This window comes from Neolamprologus multifasciatus, chromosome 10 (genome assembly GCF_963576455.1).
Source record: "Neolamprologus multifasciatus chromosome 10, fNeoMul1.2, whole genome shotgun sequence".
In the NCBI taxonomy this organism is placed as follows: Eukaryota; Metazoa; Chordata; class Actinopteri; order Cichliformes; family Cichlidae; genus Neolamprologus; species Neolamprologus multifasciatus.
The window spans coordinates 31,303,030-31,323,957 of NC_140448.1; the positions used below are offsets into that span (position 1 = coordinate 31,303,030).

The window sequence follows — 20,928 nt, forward strand, 5'->3', positions numbered from 1 at the left end:
GGATCCGATCTCTTTCCTAAAGTTGCAAAGGGAGGATGGTTGGCGTTCGAGGCTCAGACATGAGCTCACAGAGTGTGCTTGTCCTGCTTATTGCTGCGTCTTGCATGAAGCTCTATCAGAAACGAGAGTGCCGCCTGCCTCTGAGAAACCGCCCAAACACAGAGAGGACAGGAACTTCCTCTGGTTTCTCTTTGTTCTGCAGCTCTTTGTCTTCACCCTGCTCGACGGCTTCTATGAAAACGGTTCATGGGCTGCAGGGTTGCCATGACTTTTAACCTCATCGCATTTCAAACACGGAGCCTTGAATAAAAGCTCCCTCCTCTGACCACAGCATGTGCTCTTAACTGAGATAAACAAAGAGGATTCAGGAGTGGTTCAGGCTTGGGTGTAGAGACAGTCTGCTTTTGTCCACAGAGAGAAATGCTTCATGTTCAAAAGCTTTAAACAGGCTTCACAGGACCTGTTTGCTAAATTGATTATTGATTTAGAAACTACTTCCCTCTGTTTTTCTCAGTGTCTGTGATTTAGTATTCAGACCGTCCTTCAAAACATCCCAGAAACCCTAAAACAAACAATCCTCAGATGCAGACCTGCAGGTCACAGCTTTACAAAGATCCTCTTTTAGAGATCGATATCACCTCTGAGTAAATTCAAAGGACCAAATTTAATCAGATTTCTCTCACTGGTTTCATCTTATTTGAATACGACTCTGGAGGAAGGAGGATAAACAGGCAGACATTTGTCCGGCTCTCGGTTTCATTTTCCTTTGTGCATTGCAGCTCGTGTGTGCACAGCTGGATTGGTGAGGAGCCGGCTCATCGCTGGGGATCATTTGTTGTAACGAGCCCTTTGACCTTGCCTGCCACCCACAGCCGACAACAGCAGAGGTGTTACTGAACATGTGTAAGCCTCAAACCCTCGAAATTAGAGATAGAGGGTGAAGCTGCGAAATTAGTGATTGTGGGTATGAGTGTTGGGTTTCCTGCTGTTTGTTTAAAGCGCATGGGAGCCACATCTGCTCAGATCAGCACCTCTGGTCACATGACCCCCATAGATCGAGCCTGCGCTTCCTACTAAAACCACAACATGCTGCTTTTCTCTCTTCTGTTCTCACGTATGGATCAAACCAACTTCCAGCAGGGGGCGACTCTTCTGGTTTCAAACAGATCTGATTGAATAGACGTCTACGAGAAAGCGACCCTGCTTCGTACTCAGTTTACGACCTTCGTGGAGCTTGTGGTCGCAAGTTGTGTTTACCACGTGATGTTTACTTTGTAAATTGTGGTTGTTATGGTGGAGTTTTCAGATGAAACATGAAGAACAGTGATTTTGGGAACCCAAGAATATTCAGCCATGACCGCCAACAGGAGGACTACTTATGTGGAATTACATCATGGCCATCGAAAGAATCTCATCACAGCAACAACAAAGCTTTAAAACCACACAGACATCACCTGCTGCAGCTTCTATTGTATTATAGTCTAGTTCAATTCAATTCAATTTTATTTATATAGCGCCAAATCACAACAAAAGTCGCCTCAAGGCGCTTCATAGATACAGAGAAAAACCCAACAATCATATGACCCCCTATGAGCAGCACTTTGGCGACAGTGGGAAGGAAAAACTCCCTTTTAACAGGAAGAAACCTCCGGCAGAACCAGGCTCAGGGAGGGGCGGGGCCATCTGCTGTGATTGGTTGGGGTGAGAGAAGGAAGACAGGATAAAGACATGCTGTGGAAGACAGACAGAGGTTAATAACAGATATGATTCAATGCAGAGAGGTCTGTTAACACATAGTGAGTGAGAAAGGTGACTGGAAAGGAAAAACTCAATGCATCATGGTCTAGTCTGGTCTGCTTAGTGTGAACCCACCATCGGAGTAAAATAATGTTACCTTGTGATTGGCGTATTGGCGTGTTCCCCTAAAATAAAAATTTCCTGGTTTCCTGGCGTTTGCTTCGTTCACCAGTATGGAAGACGTCGACTCAAACTACTCACCAAACTACTCTACAAATATAGTGTCCCTTCAAAGTAAAAGCGGTACCTTTTGAAACGTGTTGGTTGCAACAGTAAGGCGTAACTTTTACTTGGAAGGGAAACGCTCTCTGTTTCCAGGTTATGTGTTGGCGGATAGGTTGGTGTGTTTCGTGCAAACTATGAGTGACTAAAGCAGTCCCAGGGAAGCTTTTAAGCTGGTAACCTCCAGAAACTACTTGACAACCAGTTGGAGAATAACATTTAACCCAAATGACTGCTGGACGCTCTCAGTCCTAAGATTGAAAAAAAAACCTGACTTCATCAAACCAACGAGCTTCCTGGTTTATAACACACAAACAGACCATTGTTCATATGTGATCTGTGGTGAGCAGTCAGGCTAACACAAACTGTCCCTGCAATGAATTTACTAGTTGTTTAACATCAAGGAACATCAGGAAAAACATTCCAGCGCTCAGAAAATATTTGCATGTCTGATTTTTCAGTGCAGCTTTTCACACTGATCATGTGATTTCACTGGGTGAATTTGCAACATTTATGTTTTCAAACCAAGTTAGATTTTTTGGATCTGAATAAGCAGATCTGACCAATCAGATCACTGCATCGATCGGCTCTCTGAAATCCTCAGAAACGGTCCCAAAATCCAACCTTGAAACCAGAATTTGAGTTTCTTACTTTACTTGTTCAGAAACATCAGCATGCAGCTCGTCATGGCTCGATGCTGTTTTTAATATGCACTCGACGCATATTTAAGTCTTAAAATCCTCAGTCGGGTTCTCAGTATTAACGGTATGACGACACATCCTGCTGATTTACTTTAAACGCTCACGTGTTTCTTCGTGTTTCTCGCTTTCTTTTGAATGTAGAGACTTTCTTCTCCTTCAAACCCAAAATAAAATAAAAAATGTGTGTGTCATTCACAGGAGGGGGCGGGAACAGAAAAGGAAAGAGCAAGAAGTGGAAGCAGATGCTGCAGTTCCCACACATAAGTTTGTGCGAGGAGCTTCGACAAACCATAGGTGAGCTGACGCCGCTCTCTCTCTCAGAGCAGCACCTTTATCTCATTTGACGTGGACGTCTTTGTGTCGAGTGAGTCTGACGCCTTTGAAACACATCGTATCCATGGCACCCTTTGAATACCCCTCAGTCATCACCGCTGGTACCTCAAACTCGACATGATGAGACTTGCACAAAAAAACATCGAATTAAGAAATAGAGGAGATAAGGGGACATTTTTACTGTAACTATTACCATGGAAAACACAGTCTGTGATAATGCAAAACACAAGAAATTATTTAAGTGGGTAATTATGCAATAATATATTGAACTGAAACTGAAAGGGAAGAATCTGTAGCAGGTGGATTATTTACGAAGTTTTTAACATCATCATTGAATTTTTCACTGTTATCATGATTACCGGCGTGTCCTCGTCCTTATTGATTTATAAATAAAGTTTCATCTGTGGGGAAACGAGCAGCAACCAGCTGGGCTGAAACTGCAGTTCCACCAACGCCCACTTGGCGTGACACAATCCCTCAATGATTGTATTTAAAAGATGGACGCATCGTTAAGTCACCTATCGGGTGTGGACTTTGCAGTCGTTAACATCAACATTTAATCAGCAGCTACAGGCCGTGTCAGAGGCCACGCCCCTACCCTAAAGCCCTCCCAGTATAGCTCCAGGTTCCAAGTTATAAAAAAGTCTCCTGCAGTCGTTATGAAGGTTAAAACTGTCCACAGAGACCTAACTGTTTCTGCACCGGAGTTGTGTTAAAGGAGTTGTGTGGGAGTTATATCTTAAAACGTCTTTAGTGAGAAGCAGATGACTCCTCTTTACTGGGGAAAAACCCCTAAAAGACGTCCAGTTTTAGATATTAATTTATGAATTGCTGCACAGCAGCTTTGTGGCTCATCTGAAGCCTGACTTCAATCCCCTCATTGTTTCAGAAGATGTTGTGCTTTCTAGTGTCTCTTTGCACTCTGGTATGGTGGCCCAGAGGCTCAAAACTCTTTAAAAAAGCAAATAAAGTAGAGACACACGGCTGCAGTGAAACATGAGCTACTCATCCTCAGTATTAAACATGACATTTCACTGAGGGAATACGATCAGTGTTGATTTTTCATTTCCTGTGTATACAGCAGCAGCGGCGGTGGCGGCTTCCTAATTCTGTACAGAAATAGACTCTCATTCATCCACATGGCTGATATTATCACCAGCAGACCTCAGGTTGTGTACAAAACTGTCCTGTGATCACAAAATTGTTGCTCATCAAGAGTTAGTTCCAACACATAAACCTCCATAAATCACAAACGACTGAATAAATGAGTTGTTACATGTGAATAACAAACTTTAACAGTTTTAGTTTTTAAATGCGAGATATCTCTCACTGTGAGAACTGATCAGAGTGGATATGCTGAGGAAGACGTTTATTTTGAAAGGGAAACGACTCTTTCCAAGGTCAACAGTGACCCGTCACACGCCAACATCTCACTTCCAACCACTTTGGATATGATCCATGACATTATGCTTGCATTAACCTCATTTGTAGCAATAACTGCGACTTTGTCTCAGTTTTTAACCGGACGGTTGGGAAATTGCTTAATGCTGATTAATGTAGAATAGAATAGAATAGAACAGAATAGAATAGAATAGAATAGAATAATCCTTTTAATTGTCAAACAAGGGAAAATTTGGTTGTAACAGCAGCCAAAAAGTCACATATACATACAAACAGGACACAGAACAGAAACATACATATTTACATGAAGGACAATGGTTACTATAAACAGAGAGTACTGTGCAGTTATTAAATTAAATAAAAATAGCTACAGATAAGATGTATCTGGCAGAACTTTCATACTGAGCGTAACACTGAGTGTTTGCTGTCGTTGCTCTTCATTTTCATACATTTCCATTTGCGTAGAAAACATTTCCCTCCTACAGGAACTGGACGAGTTTAAATTTAGACCAGTTATCAAATAAAAGTTATATGAGCTCCATGGAGCCCGTCGATCGACTTTTATAAGCAGAAGGCTCTTGATGATTTGAGATGACCGTCCCATCTCTGCCACACGTTCATGCTGATGTCAATAATGAGGATCTACTTGCCCAAACCCCACTTTAGCCCCACGCTAACCCCACTTTATCCACACACACACGGTAGAGGTCAGGTTGTTGTGCATTAACATGGGCTTAAATCCTAAACTGAATGATATCATGATTGTTGTATATTCTGTTGGAGTTGTGAACTTTGTAACCGTGTTACATGGAAGGTTTTGGAAACTGTTGCAGAATAAACTGAATGAAAAACAGTTGCCCCCCATTCCCCCAAACCAAGACTCACTTATGAGATGACAGTTGACGTCTTTTGTAATCGCCAGACTGTCACTGCTTCCTGTCCAACACATCGAGACTGTGGATCAAGCGTTGCTACAACTTCTGTTTTTATGCGTCCTTTACTTTTTGAAGTTGTATTCTCAGAGCTGCAGCTAACATGTTATAAAAATGTCTTTTACATTCAGGCAACAAGCAGCGACAATCTGCGCGAACTTTAATAGCATGCTATCCATTGAAAAGTCAAACCTGCGATGGGTCTGAAAGTGTGTGGGTGGTATGAAGACAAAACGCTAGTGTTGCTCAAGTGCTACCGCAGAGGAAACTGTGGCGCCTGCAGAAAGAGGAAGCAGCCTGTTTTTTTCTACTGTTTCAACCAACTGATTACTTTCATTTTAACTGGCGACTGGTTGGAGAAATAAAATTTAGACTCACTCAGGAAAAGATCTGATCTCTACCTGAGACCAGACTCAGAGATAATCGTTGTTGTGCTTTGTCATTGGTTGCACTTAAGTTTTTTACAAAATAAAATTAAAGGTCAAAGCAGCGAGCATGTTTTTCTCTACGCCTGGCTAGTTTTCTCCAGGTGCTCAGGTTTCCTCTTCAATCTGAAGTCATGCATGTTAGGTCATCAGATAGATAAAACTCGCACACAGTAGTTTTTTCTAAAGAATAAAGTCCTGTGTGAATGAATGACGGTGGTTTGTGGTGTAAAGAGCTTTGAGTGAGCTCCAAAAAAGTGCAGGTCCACTGACTATCTCACATTTTTGGGGGTAAGAAGCCCGTGTACATGTTTACTTCAGAAAGCATAAAGTAGAATGATGTGTAACGTCACTGAAACCTCGATGTTTGCACTGTCATGTTCGATTGTTGCACCCAGAAGTGACCATATTTGGGCAACTGTGCAACACAGACAAAAATATCTGCTAATTAGCGCCAGCTAATAATCGTCTACAAATTCAGTAACTTGTTTGAAAAGCCCCAAAAGACACGATGAGCTCAAACATGGTTCCTGTCGAACTTTAAGCCTTTATAAAACGTCGCCCACAGTAACGTTGTCATTGACTGGGAAATACCCAAACTTGTATCAGGCTGTAAACATGTTTGTTTCCTTGTTAAAGTTGAACATTTTAAAATGGGACGCTATGAAGACTGATGGACATTTGGAGCTGCCGTCAAGTGGACGTCAGCGGAACTGCAGTTTCTGGCACATGTGCGTCTCGTGCTTTGTGTTTATGTCAACTTGTTTATGAGTTTTGCTTCACAAAATTGGATGGAAATGTCCAGATGGGACGGTCAGAAGATATGTGACCAAAGCATGAACTGTGGTTTACTTGGTTTGGTTCTCATGACTTTATTTCCTTAAATAGTAACCATATCCCATATTTATCTTAGCTGCAGGAGGCCACTGTCCGGCATTAGAGACGGGCTTTTATCTCAAAGTCCCTGATGTTTGATTAGAACAAATAATCGAGGTCATGTGCATGAAAGCAATTGCTTTAAGTTGCTGCCTAACAGCAGCAGCAACATGTGATATCAGTGTGATGTGAGTTATTAGCATTATGAAGATTTTTACAGCTGACTTCCTGTTCACCTACTGGGGGGGTGTTTGTGTACAGAGGCATGGTTGCATCCATGGTACCCAGGCGGGGCAAGTCAGACACATGGGACACATTGTGAGGAAGAAAGAAGAGGAAGAAGCAGTGGAGCTGGGCTGATGACTTGTTATAAAACGTAATATGGCTCGAGGCTCAGAGCGGCGACAGGTGGGCAAGCTGGACTAAAGCACAGCACGTGTTTGTTACTGCTAAACCAAAGTTCACCAAAGAAGTCAAGGACTACACATACGCTCAAGTCTTACAGATTTCTATTTCACCAGCTCCCGGGGGCGTGCCTCCAGGGTCGTGTTCTTGGCGAAGTTTACTGTTACTGTTACTGTTTTGGGAAGTTCAAAAAGACAATGAAAGCACATGAAGCTAACTGAGCTAAAATGTCAGGACATTTTCCAAAGTTGTACTTTTCTCACATGTATCAGGAAACAGTTTGATCCAGATGTGTTTTCACTACTGGAAATACTCAATTTGGTTAAAGCAAGGGTGGGACCCGAGTGGAGCGTGCAAGAGACAGAAAGCATATTTATTTTGCTTGTAGGGATGGTCATGATTTTTGAATATTCAAATAGTCATTCAAGACGTCTCCAGGCTCAAAATGGGCCTTTGTTTATGCACGTAAGCACTATTGGTCCGATAGTTGAGCCATTTGGTAAACAAAACTCTGCATGATTCAGCAACAGCAACGACCATGTGACACGTTTCATCACTCAGGTTTCCCCAAGCGTTACCACAGGTTCCAGTCCAGAAACATTCCTGTCTCAATAACGTGTTCGGGCATTTTCTAATCACAGCGTGGACTCTTCATCTTTTCTTTTTACCCAGATTAACATTCCCGTCCACACAGATACGTTCACACTGTGTTTAACACTGGAAATGCCAAGGCAGTCGTTTTAAACCCTGTTTAACTCCCATCGTCTCATATTTTGGGATTTTTTCTAAAGTGGGTCATCAAATACTGTGGGATCAAAAGAAAGAGAAAGTATACCTGGAGCTGCACAGGGCGTCATTTTGACCCATACACATTAACCCTTTAAAGCCGGTCGGAGCAGCACGCTCTGTTTTGCGTAACTATTTTTAAATCCCGGTAGCTCTGCAACCACGTGAGCTAGCGCAATAATTTTTTTTGCATATGAAACCGGAGGAGTTGTACTTACATCTTATGCCATCAGCTTGTCCTCGGTCAACGTTTCCTTCCACATATAGTTTTGCAAAAACTGCATAAAAAGCACTTGCAGCAACAAAAACATAATATTCCAGAAACACGCTTTGCTGATCCGATCAGCTGTTCATAACACTTCCTACATTGGATTAGACGTCAGCGCGAACTATCGCATGTCCGCCATGACCTGCCCGAAACCGGAAGTGACGTCATTTTCGCGGAAATGTAGTTTTTTACCATCAGGGCCTCATGAGCCTATACTGGTGTTTTTAAAAGTTATGTTTGACTTTATGACTTTCTGTGTCGTTTCTGGGATGCTTAGGACTCATATTGCACTGCTGGAAATAGTTTATTTTGATGCATATGCTGCTTTTTTGAAAATTTGCATCATAATATTTATTTTTGTTTTTCCTGCAGTGTATAAAAATTGGTGTATTTCAAAAATAAAACTATGAAGACACTCAAAATAAATTTCCTGTGGTGGGAAACTAGTTTGTGCAACTTTTTTGTATTTACAGTTTTGAGGGATAAGCCTCTTAAATTTCTCTAACTAGAAATATATGTTAAAAAACAAAAATGATTTTCTATTTTTTTGTAGTTTATTGCACTTTTTTGCAATTTATGTAATTACTATGCACTTAATGCAGACATATTATTAAAATCTGGGCTGTAATGGTTGTATTGATGTATAGCAACTTGAAATGCTCCCATAAATGGCTCCACAGCATGTAAACATATAATATAAGCTCTGGCGGACTTGGTTCTATGGTAGGTCTTAAAGGGTTAATATAAAACCACTAGAGCAGGGAGTGGGTGACTGAGTGGGTGGAGGACCGGTGCAGAGCTGAAGTAGCTGAAGTCCAGAGTGTGGAGAACTAAACAGAGCAAATAAAGAGAGAAATCCAGAGCAGCACCCAAACGTATGTCAGGCCCGAGGAGGTGAAGCTGAGACGGCTTCAGGTTTGATGATCAGAGGCAGATGATAAACTTTGACTGTTCTGCTTTTACAGTAATTATTTAAATGTGTTGCTTATAGTTTTGTAGGTCAGCTCTGTTTTTACACCACCTCTATTTTAATACAGCCAACCCCACAATTCATGTTCTTCTTCTTTAATAACTCCATTTGTAGTTACTGTGCTTTGTTTAACTCTTTGTTCAGTAGTTTATTCTAATGTGTTTGTGTTAAATCACTGATGAAACCTTTAAAATCAACCTTAAATAATTATTTGGCCAAATCTGACTTAAAATTAGAAAAACAGTTGAAAGTTTGAGAAATGACGTCTTTAGCATTCGTGCTGTTGTTACAGGACAGGCTCAGAACGGCCCTCCTAGCAGTTCCAGTCTGGTAACCTCTAGAGGTGGGAATCACCATACATCCCACGATACGATATTATCACAATACTTAACGCACGATACGATATTATTGCAATTTTTTAAAATATTTTGCGATATTCAGATTCTGTACATAAAGGTAAACTTTATCAATATTCATTTTCTCTAATATCAAAGTCTCACACTCAGTCTTTCTCTCATTTCAGTTTTATTGTTGACAAACTGAACGGTTTGTATTACAGTCTAGTCCAACTTAACTGAATCAACCATCTGGTACAATTATAGCTATTCTGAACTATGCAGTTTATGAAAACTATGCAGCCCCTTCAGCAACTGAAGAATTTGAAAGTAAATTAAAACAAAATATAATTTTACATTCAATAAAAAAGTTTTAAACTTAATTAAAATAAAACATGTCTTAAATTAAAATAAGTAAACTGTCATGTTTATTGCTGCCATAAAACAAGTGAAACACATTTGGACAGTGAAGGAATGTCAGGATTCTTGCTCAGAAAAAGGATCAACATGCTCTGAAGTCAGAGCACAAAAACCTTTTTGTAACAAAATATCGATTTCTGCTGTCCCTGTATTGATACATTATTAGCAAACAAAATATCACCATGCTACACAGTATCCATTTTTTCCCCCACCCCTAGTAACCTCAGTGGGTAATTAACTCATGCAGCTCTTCCACATGATGATGGCAGGAACAGACTTCCTTTTAGCTCCGAGTAGCCTCTGCTCGGGGACTACAGGCCATCGTCCGGTGACGACGCTCCACCAACAGGAGCAGCTGTAACGGCCGTCAGGCTCAGAGCAGCACCAGGACATATAGAGTATAATATTATATATAGATATTATTAACAGAGCAGTTGACGATATTTCAAATGAAATAGAGGCTAATATGAATATAGCTGAAGCGGTGGCGGTCAATAACATGACCACTCTGTTTCCAGCTCATCTGCTAATTTTCCTAATCATCACTGCATCTGGCTTCTTTTAGACACGTACTTAACATAATTAAAGACTTCCTGCTGATGTGAAAATATAAGGAAATAAAGATGATTTTACACTCGAGATGCTGCTTCTTTTGTTTCCCTGGAAGGGCCGATGCAAATAAGTTTGGATTTGCATGAGTTCAGTCAAACACACACAGGAAGTTAGAAGCTCAGCGTTAAAACCACATACAGTACAGTTTGAAATGCTGATGTCCCACAGAGGGGAGCAGAGGTGCTGCAGGGCTGATAGGCCAGAAGGAGGAAAGTAAAAACAGAGGATTAGAAAGTGAGCTGACAGACGAAGAAGGAAGTCACGATTCATCCTCGAGACTTTTTTGTAACCAGAAGAACGACGACGAGTGGGAGGAAGCTATTCAGGAGCCTCTTTTCCTCTCATCCCCTGATACGAACATCATTTATTGTTATGTAATTATGCCGCGAGCAACGTGAGACATTTCTGTGTTGCACAACAGAGATCTTACAGATGTTCTCCCTTTGTTACGACACATTTCACCAGCACCGATTAAAAACAAAAAACTGAAGATTGGCCCTGCGATGCACTCGGACATGTGCTTTCTTGTTGTGTGCAGAGTCGAGGCAGCAAAACACAAAGTGTGTTTTTCTGTCTGTTTGTGCCTCGGCGACTCTGCTGTTCGCCGAACCTGAGAAACACGTGCTGGGAGTTTCACCGCACGTCCTCCTCTGCACAGATGAAAGCATCTTTAGTCTCGATTGATGCTTTCTCCTCCGCCTCCGCCTCCCCCTCAGTCCTCATAAGAGGCCATTAGAGTAACATGATATTACAGTAAAGTAGGTCCACACTGGTTTCAGTGTTCAGCTGCTGAATCATAGGAATATGTTTATGGTTTAAATAGAACCGAACAACCCAGAGAGAGGAAGAGGGAACCGGCTGCTTCGTCAGGGTGGTGATGCTGTAACCATGCAGCAACTTCCAGGGCGACAAAATAAAGGATGCTAACTGCTCTGGTTCATATACAGCACTTTTCTACTCGTCAAAGCACTTTGCACAACTTGCACAACCAGCATTTTTCTATGTAAGTGCTAATAACTAAGATTCATAGATGTTCATAATCAGGGGTTAAGTAGGATTTAACCCTTTAAGACCTACCATAGAACCAAGTCCGCCAGAGCTTATATTATATTTTTACATGCTGTGGAGCCATTTTTGGGAGCATTTCAAGTTGCTATACATCAATACAACCATTATAGCCTAAATTTTAACAATATGTCTGCATTAAGTGCATAGTAATTACATAAATTGCAAAAAAGTGCAATAAACTACAAAAAAATTGAAAATCGTTTTTGTTTTTTAACATATATTTCTAGTAGAGAAATTTAAGAGGCTTATCCCTCCAAACTGTAAATACAAAAAAGTTGCACAAAATAGTTTCCCACCACAGGAAATTTATTTTGAGTGTCTTCATAGTTTTATTTTTGAGATACACCAATTTATATATACTGCAGGAAAAACGAAAATAAATATTATAGTGCAAATTTGCAAAAAAGCAGCATATGCATCAAAATAAACTATTTCCAGCAGTGCAATATGAGTCCTAAGCATCCCAGAAACGACACAGAAAGTCATAAAGTCAAAGATAACTTTTAAAAACACCAGTATAGGCTCATGAGGCCCTGATGGTAAAAAACTACATTTCTGCAAAATGACGTCACTTCCGGTTTCGGGCAGGTCATGGCGGACATGCGATAGTTCGTGCTGACGTCTATTCCAACATAGGAAGTGTTACAAACAGCTGATCGGATCGGCAAAGCGTGTTTCTGGAATATTATGTTTTTGTTGCTGCAAGTGCTTTTTATGCAGTTTTTGCAAAGTTATATGTGGAAGGAAACTGTGACCGAGGACAAGCTGATGGCATAAGATGTAAGTACAACTCCTCCGGTTTCATATGCAAAAAAAATTATTGCGCTAGCTCACGTGGTTGCAGAGCTACCGGGATTTAAAAATAGTTACGCAAAACGGAGCGTGCTGCTCCGACCGGTTTTAAAGGGTTAATGAAAATAATCTTTTTTATTGTGCTGCTGCTGCTCTGAGGTTTACTGCTTCCTTTTACCAAATACATCCTACAATATATACACTCACCATCCACTTGTTCAACTGGTCATTAACACAGACATCCTATCACACGGTGGCAGCTCGAGATAACCTGCTGACGTTCAGTCTGAGCCCCAGAATGAGGAAGATTTTCCCGGTTTGAGTATTTCAGACGCTGCTAATCTGCTTGGATTTTCCTACCAAGCTGGTTTGAAAGGAAGGAAACAGTAACTCTGTTTTTTTCTGCTGACCTTTCCTCCTGTTAGATGTTTTGGATGGTTATTGATAGTCGTTCGGCTCATTCTAGAACAAACCGGTGCACTTAATATCAGTGTGACGCTGTATAAAGCGATGGAGGCCCTGCAGTGAAACTCACTTTCACTGCAGGGCCTTCGAAGCCAACAGGACACCCGACAGAGGCCTCTTTGTTTTCTGCGTGTTAATGTACAGCATGTTCTCTACAGCCTGGATCTCCATTCATGTATATCACAACTATCATGTCTCAAAACGTCCATAATCAGCCTTTTTCTCGTCGTTCTCTCTCTCATGTCCTTTGTCATCCACAGATTTATTCCCTTTGCCGCACACTTAGCTTCTCTGTTCTCTCTGCAGCGGGACTTAAGTGGAACATCAGAGAGAGAAGAGATCATTAGAGGAGAGGAGAGCGGGACAAAGGGCAGAGCAGAGACAACTAGAGCAGAAAATCTCAAAGTAGGATAAAACAGAGGAGAACCTGACGGAACGAGGCATCAGTAACCGTCAGTCAGTGGGTCATCAACAGGAAACGACTCAGCAGATGTACAGCAAAAACAAAAACACACTCGCATGAGGAGGTTTTAGATTGATATCTGGGGTCGTTTCAGTTCATCTGTCCAGCTGTGTTTGAGGGGAAAAAATAGAAACGCTAACAAGGAAACGTGGATTTGCATCTGTGACTCGTACGCATGCAAAACAACTCAGGAAGCTTCACGCACAAGCAAATGCGATTCACTGAAGATCGGGGCGGTCGGCGTGAGAGACGAGGAAAAGAGCGAAAAGGTCAGACTGATCGATGTGACAGAAAGGTTTACTCCTCCGTCAGTCACAGGGTCTCCAGCGTTCACTGAGCGAGGCCTGCTCCTTTAATGCTATAAGAAAGTGCGCTGCCTCTTTAGCATTTACATTCAGTCTTTCACAACAGTTCCTGCCTCACAAATGTGCTGAGCATGTTTCCTTCCTCAGAAAACATTTTCTAACCTCCATTCTCTACATGGAGAAATAAGCGCCCATCCGACTTTGTTTTTCTAGAGCCTTCTAATAATGCAGTGCATCAGAAACAACAATAATAAGATAATAAGAACATGTTTGGTGCTCGCAGCATAACAGGAACGACACTGATCCATGGAATAATCAAATACCAGCGTATTTGCATAAACCTGCTGTTTTGCTTGCAGGAACTTTATTATTTATGTTATAAAAAGTCAGCTTTTATTTAGAAGGAAGTAAAAATGTTTGGGAAAGAAAAACTGTGTCGAAAGCAAATTTCATCTGATGAATTTTCTACGTTGTAAATAGCCACAGGGTATAAGGTGAGGTTAAGGTTGCGTGCTACTTTGTACTTCCTGTGAGGGTCTGATTTAATTTGAAGTAGGGCTGCCACAAACGATTATTTTGATAGTCGACTAGTCACCGATTATTTTTGCGATTAGTTGACCAATCAGATCATCATCCATTGGACGTAACACGTACAGTTTATTGCACCAGCAGCATCTGCTCTTATATAACTATCATTAGCTCACAGCTGTAAGTGTTTAAGGTATGTGCTAACTAAAAATAAAGACAAAATGAGAGTTTATTAAATTTTAATGAAATTTGCAAATTGTTTTGGTGAAGTTTAATAAACTCCTTGCTATCTAAAATATAACAGGACACCGGAGTAAATTCTCGAGCATCTCACACTTCTGATAATCAGCTGTCTGCTTGACGTTTATTCAGCTGTGTAAAAACTATAACTTTAATCTCAGCCAAACCGATTTACTCAGGAACAAATAAAATACTAAAAAAAAGCCAAACAATAACATTTTTAAGTTATCTAAGTGACTTATATATCATGTTTAACCTGAGTAGCGAAAGACGGCGGTGGGTTTGAAAACGATTTGCAGGAGTCCGGTGTTCTCACGGCTCTAGTTAGCCTAGCCCCCGGCTAGCTATCGAGCTAGTGGCTAACAGACGTCTCCAAAAACGTCGGAGCGCTTTTGAAAATATGTGGTGTCTTGATAAACTGAGCAGATATTTGAGGTTTACACAGCTACATTCTCGCCTGAAAATATGTTAAATGTTTATTTTGTGACCCAGAAAGAATAATAAGAGTAATATTAAAACTAACTAGCTGCTGCCATTGTTGGAAACTGAGCTGGGCTGCGCTATGAATTCTGGGACACAGCTTCTTCTTCTCCTTCTTCGGGGTTTAACGGCAGCTGGCATCCTTGTACATGCAGTGCTGCCATCTTCTGTTTCAGTCCGTTATTACACTCTTAAATCCTACTACTTATTCCTGCGTCTTTTGGGATCTTACAAAGCTTCAAACGACGTGTCGACTATTAAATCAGTCGTCGACGATTTTGATAGTCGACTAATCGTGGCAGCCCTAATTTGAAGCTTGAAGTTTGTTATAGAAAAGAACCCAGAGTTTGTGTTTAGATTGTGACCTTTGGAGTGGGTGTTGGATTGATCTGGTTGCAGTTTTTATCAGAGCTCTGAAAGTTGCTTCCTGAGCTTCTGAAGCTCTGAGGATTAAAAATGATGGAAAAAGATGTTAAAAAGCACCAAAGTTAAACTCCTGTGTCCTTCAGGCGCCTCAAAGACCTCTACACACCAAACATGTTAAATCATGTAAATCTTTCCTGCATTTGGATTCGCCTATTCTTAATCCAGCCTTTTACTCCACGTGAGTTTTCTGGATGAAGCTCGATTTTTCAGATCCAATAAACAGATCTGATCAATCAGACATCCGTGTGCTCGCTTTGAGCTTTATTTTCTGCATAAAGGCGTTTATGTTACGCAATAAGTTTGCATCTGAAATGTTCTGTGTTGCTCTTTCGCAGCACGCTCAGTGTGCAATGGGCTTAACCTGAGAGCATTCACAGACTGATTCTGGATTAAACAACGTGCACGTTTGTGTCCAGATAAATGAAGTATGTGAGAATAGTTTCTTCCATCAGTGTAGGCAGGCCTCCTGTGATTCAGATCTGTGTAACGATGACCTCGCTTGCCTCCGTGTCTCTGCAGAGAAGGACTACAGCAGCCTCTGCGAGCGGCAGCCGATCGGACGGCTGCTCTTCAGGCAGTTCTGCGAGACTCGACCCGAGCTGAAGCGCTGCGTCAAGTTCCTGGACGCCGTGGTAAGCGGAGCCGTCTTCGTCTGACCTCTTCTCTTTGTGTGCTCGTGTGTGTCCAGCCTCAGCATCTTTCTCTGCAGGGGTCAGACTGTCCTGCGAGCCCAGGGTTTATCAGCCTCCCCACGTACGCGTTAACGTGAAAACAGCGTGACCAATCAGACACGGAGAGGTCAGCTGACAGCAGAGAGGAACAGACACGATTAAACTGTTTCTGAGTTTAAACACTTAATACAGACTGAAAGTATCATCTGAGGGTTTGTGTGGCAGGAAAACTGATACAGCTGTTTATTAATGTGTGTTTGCTTTAAGCTGTGAGCAGTGTTGCCAACTTAGCGACTTTGTCGCTATATTTAGCGACTTTTCAGACCCCCTAAAGACGTGAAAGCACATATCGCTTTTACTCTCAACAAGCAGCGGGTGCTGTAACGCAGTCAGTTCTTCTTTTACTCTTATGCTGTTTTGTGGATCACAAGGTTTAAAACTACTTATAAACACACGCACACAAAGTAACTCCACCAGAATGCCTATTTCGGGTCACTTTTGCCGGTCCAAGCCCGGGTAAAGGAGCAGGGTTGGAATTGTGACCTTACAAAAAACCAATAATTGCTAAAAGAAATTTAATTTGTAGTTCTAAATAAACTCTAAATGCATTTAGGACGTTTTTTACTCACTTTATGTCTCTTCCACGATGTTATTTCTCTCTCCAACAACGTAGGTTACAATTACATTAGCATGACTAATTATGCAAATTAGGCGATGACATCATTTAGCGACTTCTAGCGACTTTTAGGACAGCCAATAGCGATTTTCCTTACTGAGGAGTTGGCTACACTGGCTGTGAGTTCAGTGTGGCTGCAACAGTGAAAGAGGCTGACTGAGTGAGTTAGCACACTTATCAGTGTTAGTACGGATCTGACATTTAACTGCAGCTTGTAATTAATCCGTTAGATTAATGTGTTGTTTAGATCTGCTTCAGGCAGTTTGAAGACCTCATTGTTCAGCACTGTGTTTTAGGGCTGTGTGAGGAGGTGGAGGAGGCGCTCCTGTAAGAAATCCTGGGTCATTTCTGTCATTGATACCGTTAGAGAACGAGGCAGTGCTCTCTAAACTGGACCAGGTGTAACATCGTTATTTAGTAGCTTTAATACAAGCACCCGATATATGACAGGAAATGAGGTAGAATATACAGCAGCAGGCCTTTAACAGGAAACAAACACTTTGACATTTAAACGTTGTGATTATAGCACTACATGCACAATATCCACTCACTTTTAGCTGGTTTTTAGCCTCCAACGACTCACATTGATAAAGGAAGTTAGCTCATTATCAGCTAAATGCTGCTCTCAGTTTACAGCAGGAAGTAACACACAGTAACAGAGCACGGTAAAGTGGCCTATTTATGCTTTTTTCTGCTGTGATACATAAACAGTTTTTTCAGGATTCGAGTCGCCCAAAATAAATGCAAATGTCCAACTGTCCGAGCAGGCCAACGCTGAGCTGTGGGAAAATGTTCTTTTTTTTCTTCGGGTGAACTGACCCTGATTGGCGAGTTTAATTACCCTGAATGCCCAAATGGAGCACTTGAAGATGAGGAGGAGGAAGTAGGGTTTAATATCTGTTTAATGAAATACAGGAACTCTTGACTTCTGGGAACAATCTGCGTCACTGAGTCGCTCTTTCCTACCTCCCATGCTGTATCCCCGTCACACACACACTGCGGTGGGAATGAAACAAAGTGTGAGGGAAGCATTCCTGAAGTGAGCGGAGCGAGTTATGACTCGTTTACTGCAGCAGATGAGGTCGCACAGTGTGTTTCTGTATCTAAAACCATTACAGTGGGGACATTTCTGCTTTATGAGGTCATTCAGAGTGGTCCTCACAACTTCAGGTTCGTCAGGGGGAAGGTTGGAATTAAGGGTTTAGCTGGGAATCCTGATGTTCAGGTTTTTTAGTCATGAATTTGTTGATGATTGTTTTGAACGAGGACTTTCTGGGGACCACGACTTTCTTGGTGCCTCTGTGTTAGGGATGCACCGATACCGATACTGGTATCGGGTATCGGGGCCGATACTGTAAAATGTGTGTGTACTCATACTCGTAAAAGTTAACCGATACCATGAACCGATACCAACTTATTTCATTAATCAGAGGGTGGCTTGTCATTTCTGTTGTAGTTTTTTAGATTGGCCACTAGGGGGCCAATTATTATTTTATTTATTATTTATTTTATAATTTTTTTATATTTTATTATTTATTTAATAATAATTATTTTGTTTGTTTGTTTACAATATGGACACTCTGCAATAATTTAAAAGTTTATTTTATTCGCAAACCTAATTTGTATTTCTTTTATCCCAAACAGAAGTGTTTATTTATTATTCTGAAAGCTCGAGACAGTGCCAATAGTTCAGTGATATTTTGTTAAATTACAATGTGGAGACTCTGCAATAATTTAACAGAAGTGCTTATTTTTCACTTGAAATTTTTTTGTGGTCATTTTTATTAAGATTTTATTTTTTATCGGCAGGGAATATAATAAAACCTGTCTTCCAATCAATTGTATTTGTGTGTGTGGTAGAAGTATTGTTTTTTGTACTCTGTATCGGCAAGTACTCAGATCCAAGTATCGGTATCGTATCGGTTTGAAAAAATTGGTATCGTTGCATCCCTACTCTGTGTATTACTTCATCACTGTCATCTGTGTTTATCCTCTGGGGATATGCATACAAATTGAATATTAATCTACCAAATTATACTGGAAATATTTTGGTTTGAACCACTCAAAAGATGAAGAGGAGCACAAATCAGCAGTTTAAAGAATTGAGGGGTCGTCCTCCAGAGACCACAGATTTCTAGATGTCCCTACGTGTTAAATATCAGTAATTCATCACTGTCATCTGTGATTATCCTCTCGGGATGTGTTTACAAAAATCCAGTCCATGTGATTACACTCAAGGTATTTCAGTTTTATAGAGTCCAAAACCGCTGCACGTTGTCTTGAGTTGAGGGTTCATCCCCTGGGAAATCTATCCAGTCAGTGCAATAACAAGTTTGAACAAGTCCAAAATCTTAAACTCTGATCTGAAACCACCTGCTGGTGATAAGTCAGAGGATAATCAGTGTTTGTAGGGTTCACTCTGCAGAGACCATGAATCTCTGTGCAAAAGTTCATAACAAATGAGGGTTTGAAGCATTAAGAGCTCTTTGACCTGTCAGACAGTATCACACTCAGAACAAAAACAAACATTAAGCCCCATTCAGACAGGAAGTGTGGGATTATTTTAATATTAACTGTCCTGGTTCATGGCTAATCCTGTCTGATCTTAGGTAAGGGCAAGGGTAAGTCAAATTTCACCTGCTAATATGGGAAAGTAGTAAAAACAAATGAAAGCTGTCAGAAGGTTGTAACTGCGGAGGCTCATCAGTGTGAGGTAATGTCAGATTAACCTTTTAAGCCTGCATTTCTTTAAGTTTTGCCAATTTGGTGTTATTAACAGTAGAAATGATTTGTTAAAGTGGATCAGGTAATGGTTGCAGTCCTATCTGCTGAGGTAGAGGAGGTTGATGAAGACAGTCTGCTCTGCTCAGCTGACTCCAGTCTTGATGGCTTTGCAGTTTTCAACTCGCATTCGAAGCAATTATGCTCCCTTTTACCCCACAACCGCTTCCCGTCTCGTCTCTGAGAGCCCTACGAGAGGACGAGATGGAGAGGGGAAAATGAGATTTGAACCGTCTCCGCTGTCACTTAGCATTAGTTTACAGGCTCTCGCTGCCAGAGGGGAGAGGAAGCACTTTGGGGTTTTCCAGTCAGGCTCAGTTTACTGCAGGTCATTCACAGGGAGGAGTAGATGCAATCGGTTCAGGTGTGGGGGAGGAGGGCTGCAAAAAGTCTTCAATTAACTCATAAAGTGGGTTTTCTGAAGCCGAGAGGAGGCTGCAGGGGACACACACGACGCTGGTAGTTCAGCTGAGCAATCAATATTGTGTGCCTTCAATACTGTCATCATATATTCACAGTTTTATCAGATTCTGTCCAAATTAATGACTGAGTTATGTTTTTAAATGAAATGACATCTAGTGGTCATATGCAGAAATGCATGTAAAATGTAAATGAGCTTATATCGAAAAAGAAAAGAGTTCACTTTAACCCAAACACTTCTCTAACTCTGTTTAGATAGCCCTATATAAATGCAATCCATTATTATTAGTCAGGTGTTTTGATGACAGGATGCTAAAAAAAAATACAGCTACTGAAAACCACATCCTGGTACTCTTCTCTTTTTGAAGGTCTGGCAGTGTCACATTGTAGTGCAGAAATTCTCAAAACTCCTTATTTAGCTTGAGATGCCGCAAACTACCTTGTTTGTCTTAAGTGCTAAAAACTCTTTAGTTAGTTTAAAATGCTAAAAGCTACCCAGTTAGCATCAATTGCTAAAAACTACTTAGCCTCAGATGCTAAAAGCAACCCGGTTAGCATCAATTGCTAAAAACTACTTAGCCTCAAATGCTAAAAGCAGCCCGGTTAGCATTAATTGCTAAAAACTACTTAGCCTCAAATGCTAAAAGCAACCCGGTTAGCATCAATTGCTAAAAACTACTTAGCCTCAAATGCTAAAAGCAACCCGGTTAGCATCAATTGCTAAAAACTACTTAGCCTCAAATGCTAAAAGCAACCTTGTTAGCGTCAATTGCTAAATGCTACTTGGTTAGCATCAATTGCTAAAAACTACTTTGTTAGCATCAATAGCTAAAAGCTAATTAATTATTGTTAATTGCTAAGAATTACTTGGTTAACCCTAATTACAAAAACGACTTTATTTCAAGTGATTAAAAAATACTCAGCAATAATTGATAAGTTACTTAGCTTGCCTCAAACATTAAAATTGACTTGCTTGGATTTAATGCTAAAAGCTACCTGGGTAGGTTCAAGCGCTAAAGCCTTCTTGGTTAAACTTTCTTCGTACTAAGAAATACAAAGGCCCTAGAACATAATGTCACAAACAAAAAGTAAACTCAGGTCATGGCAGTAAATGAATTCACTGAAATAAG

The 20,928-nt window shown here is 40.9% G+C and overlaps 1 protein-coding gene across 1 annotated transcript in view; it reads left to right on the forward strand.

Annotated features, from left to right (window-relative positions):
- The window catches only part of grk6 (G protein-coupled receptor kinase 6), a 57,338-nt gene that overhangs the window by 9,606 nt on the left and 26,804 nt on the right, over positions 1-20,928 (forward strand). Inside the window, exons 2-3 of the mRNA XM_085173720.1 lie at positions 2,919-3,014; positions 15,770-15,882. Of these exons, the coding sequence (XP_085029846.1) occupies positions 2,919-3,014; positions 15,770-15,882 (209 nt within the window). The remainder of the gene's footprint in view (positions 1-2,918; positions 3,015-15,769; positions 15,883-20,928) is intronic.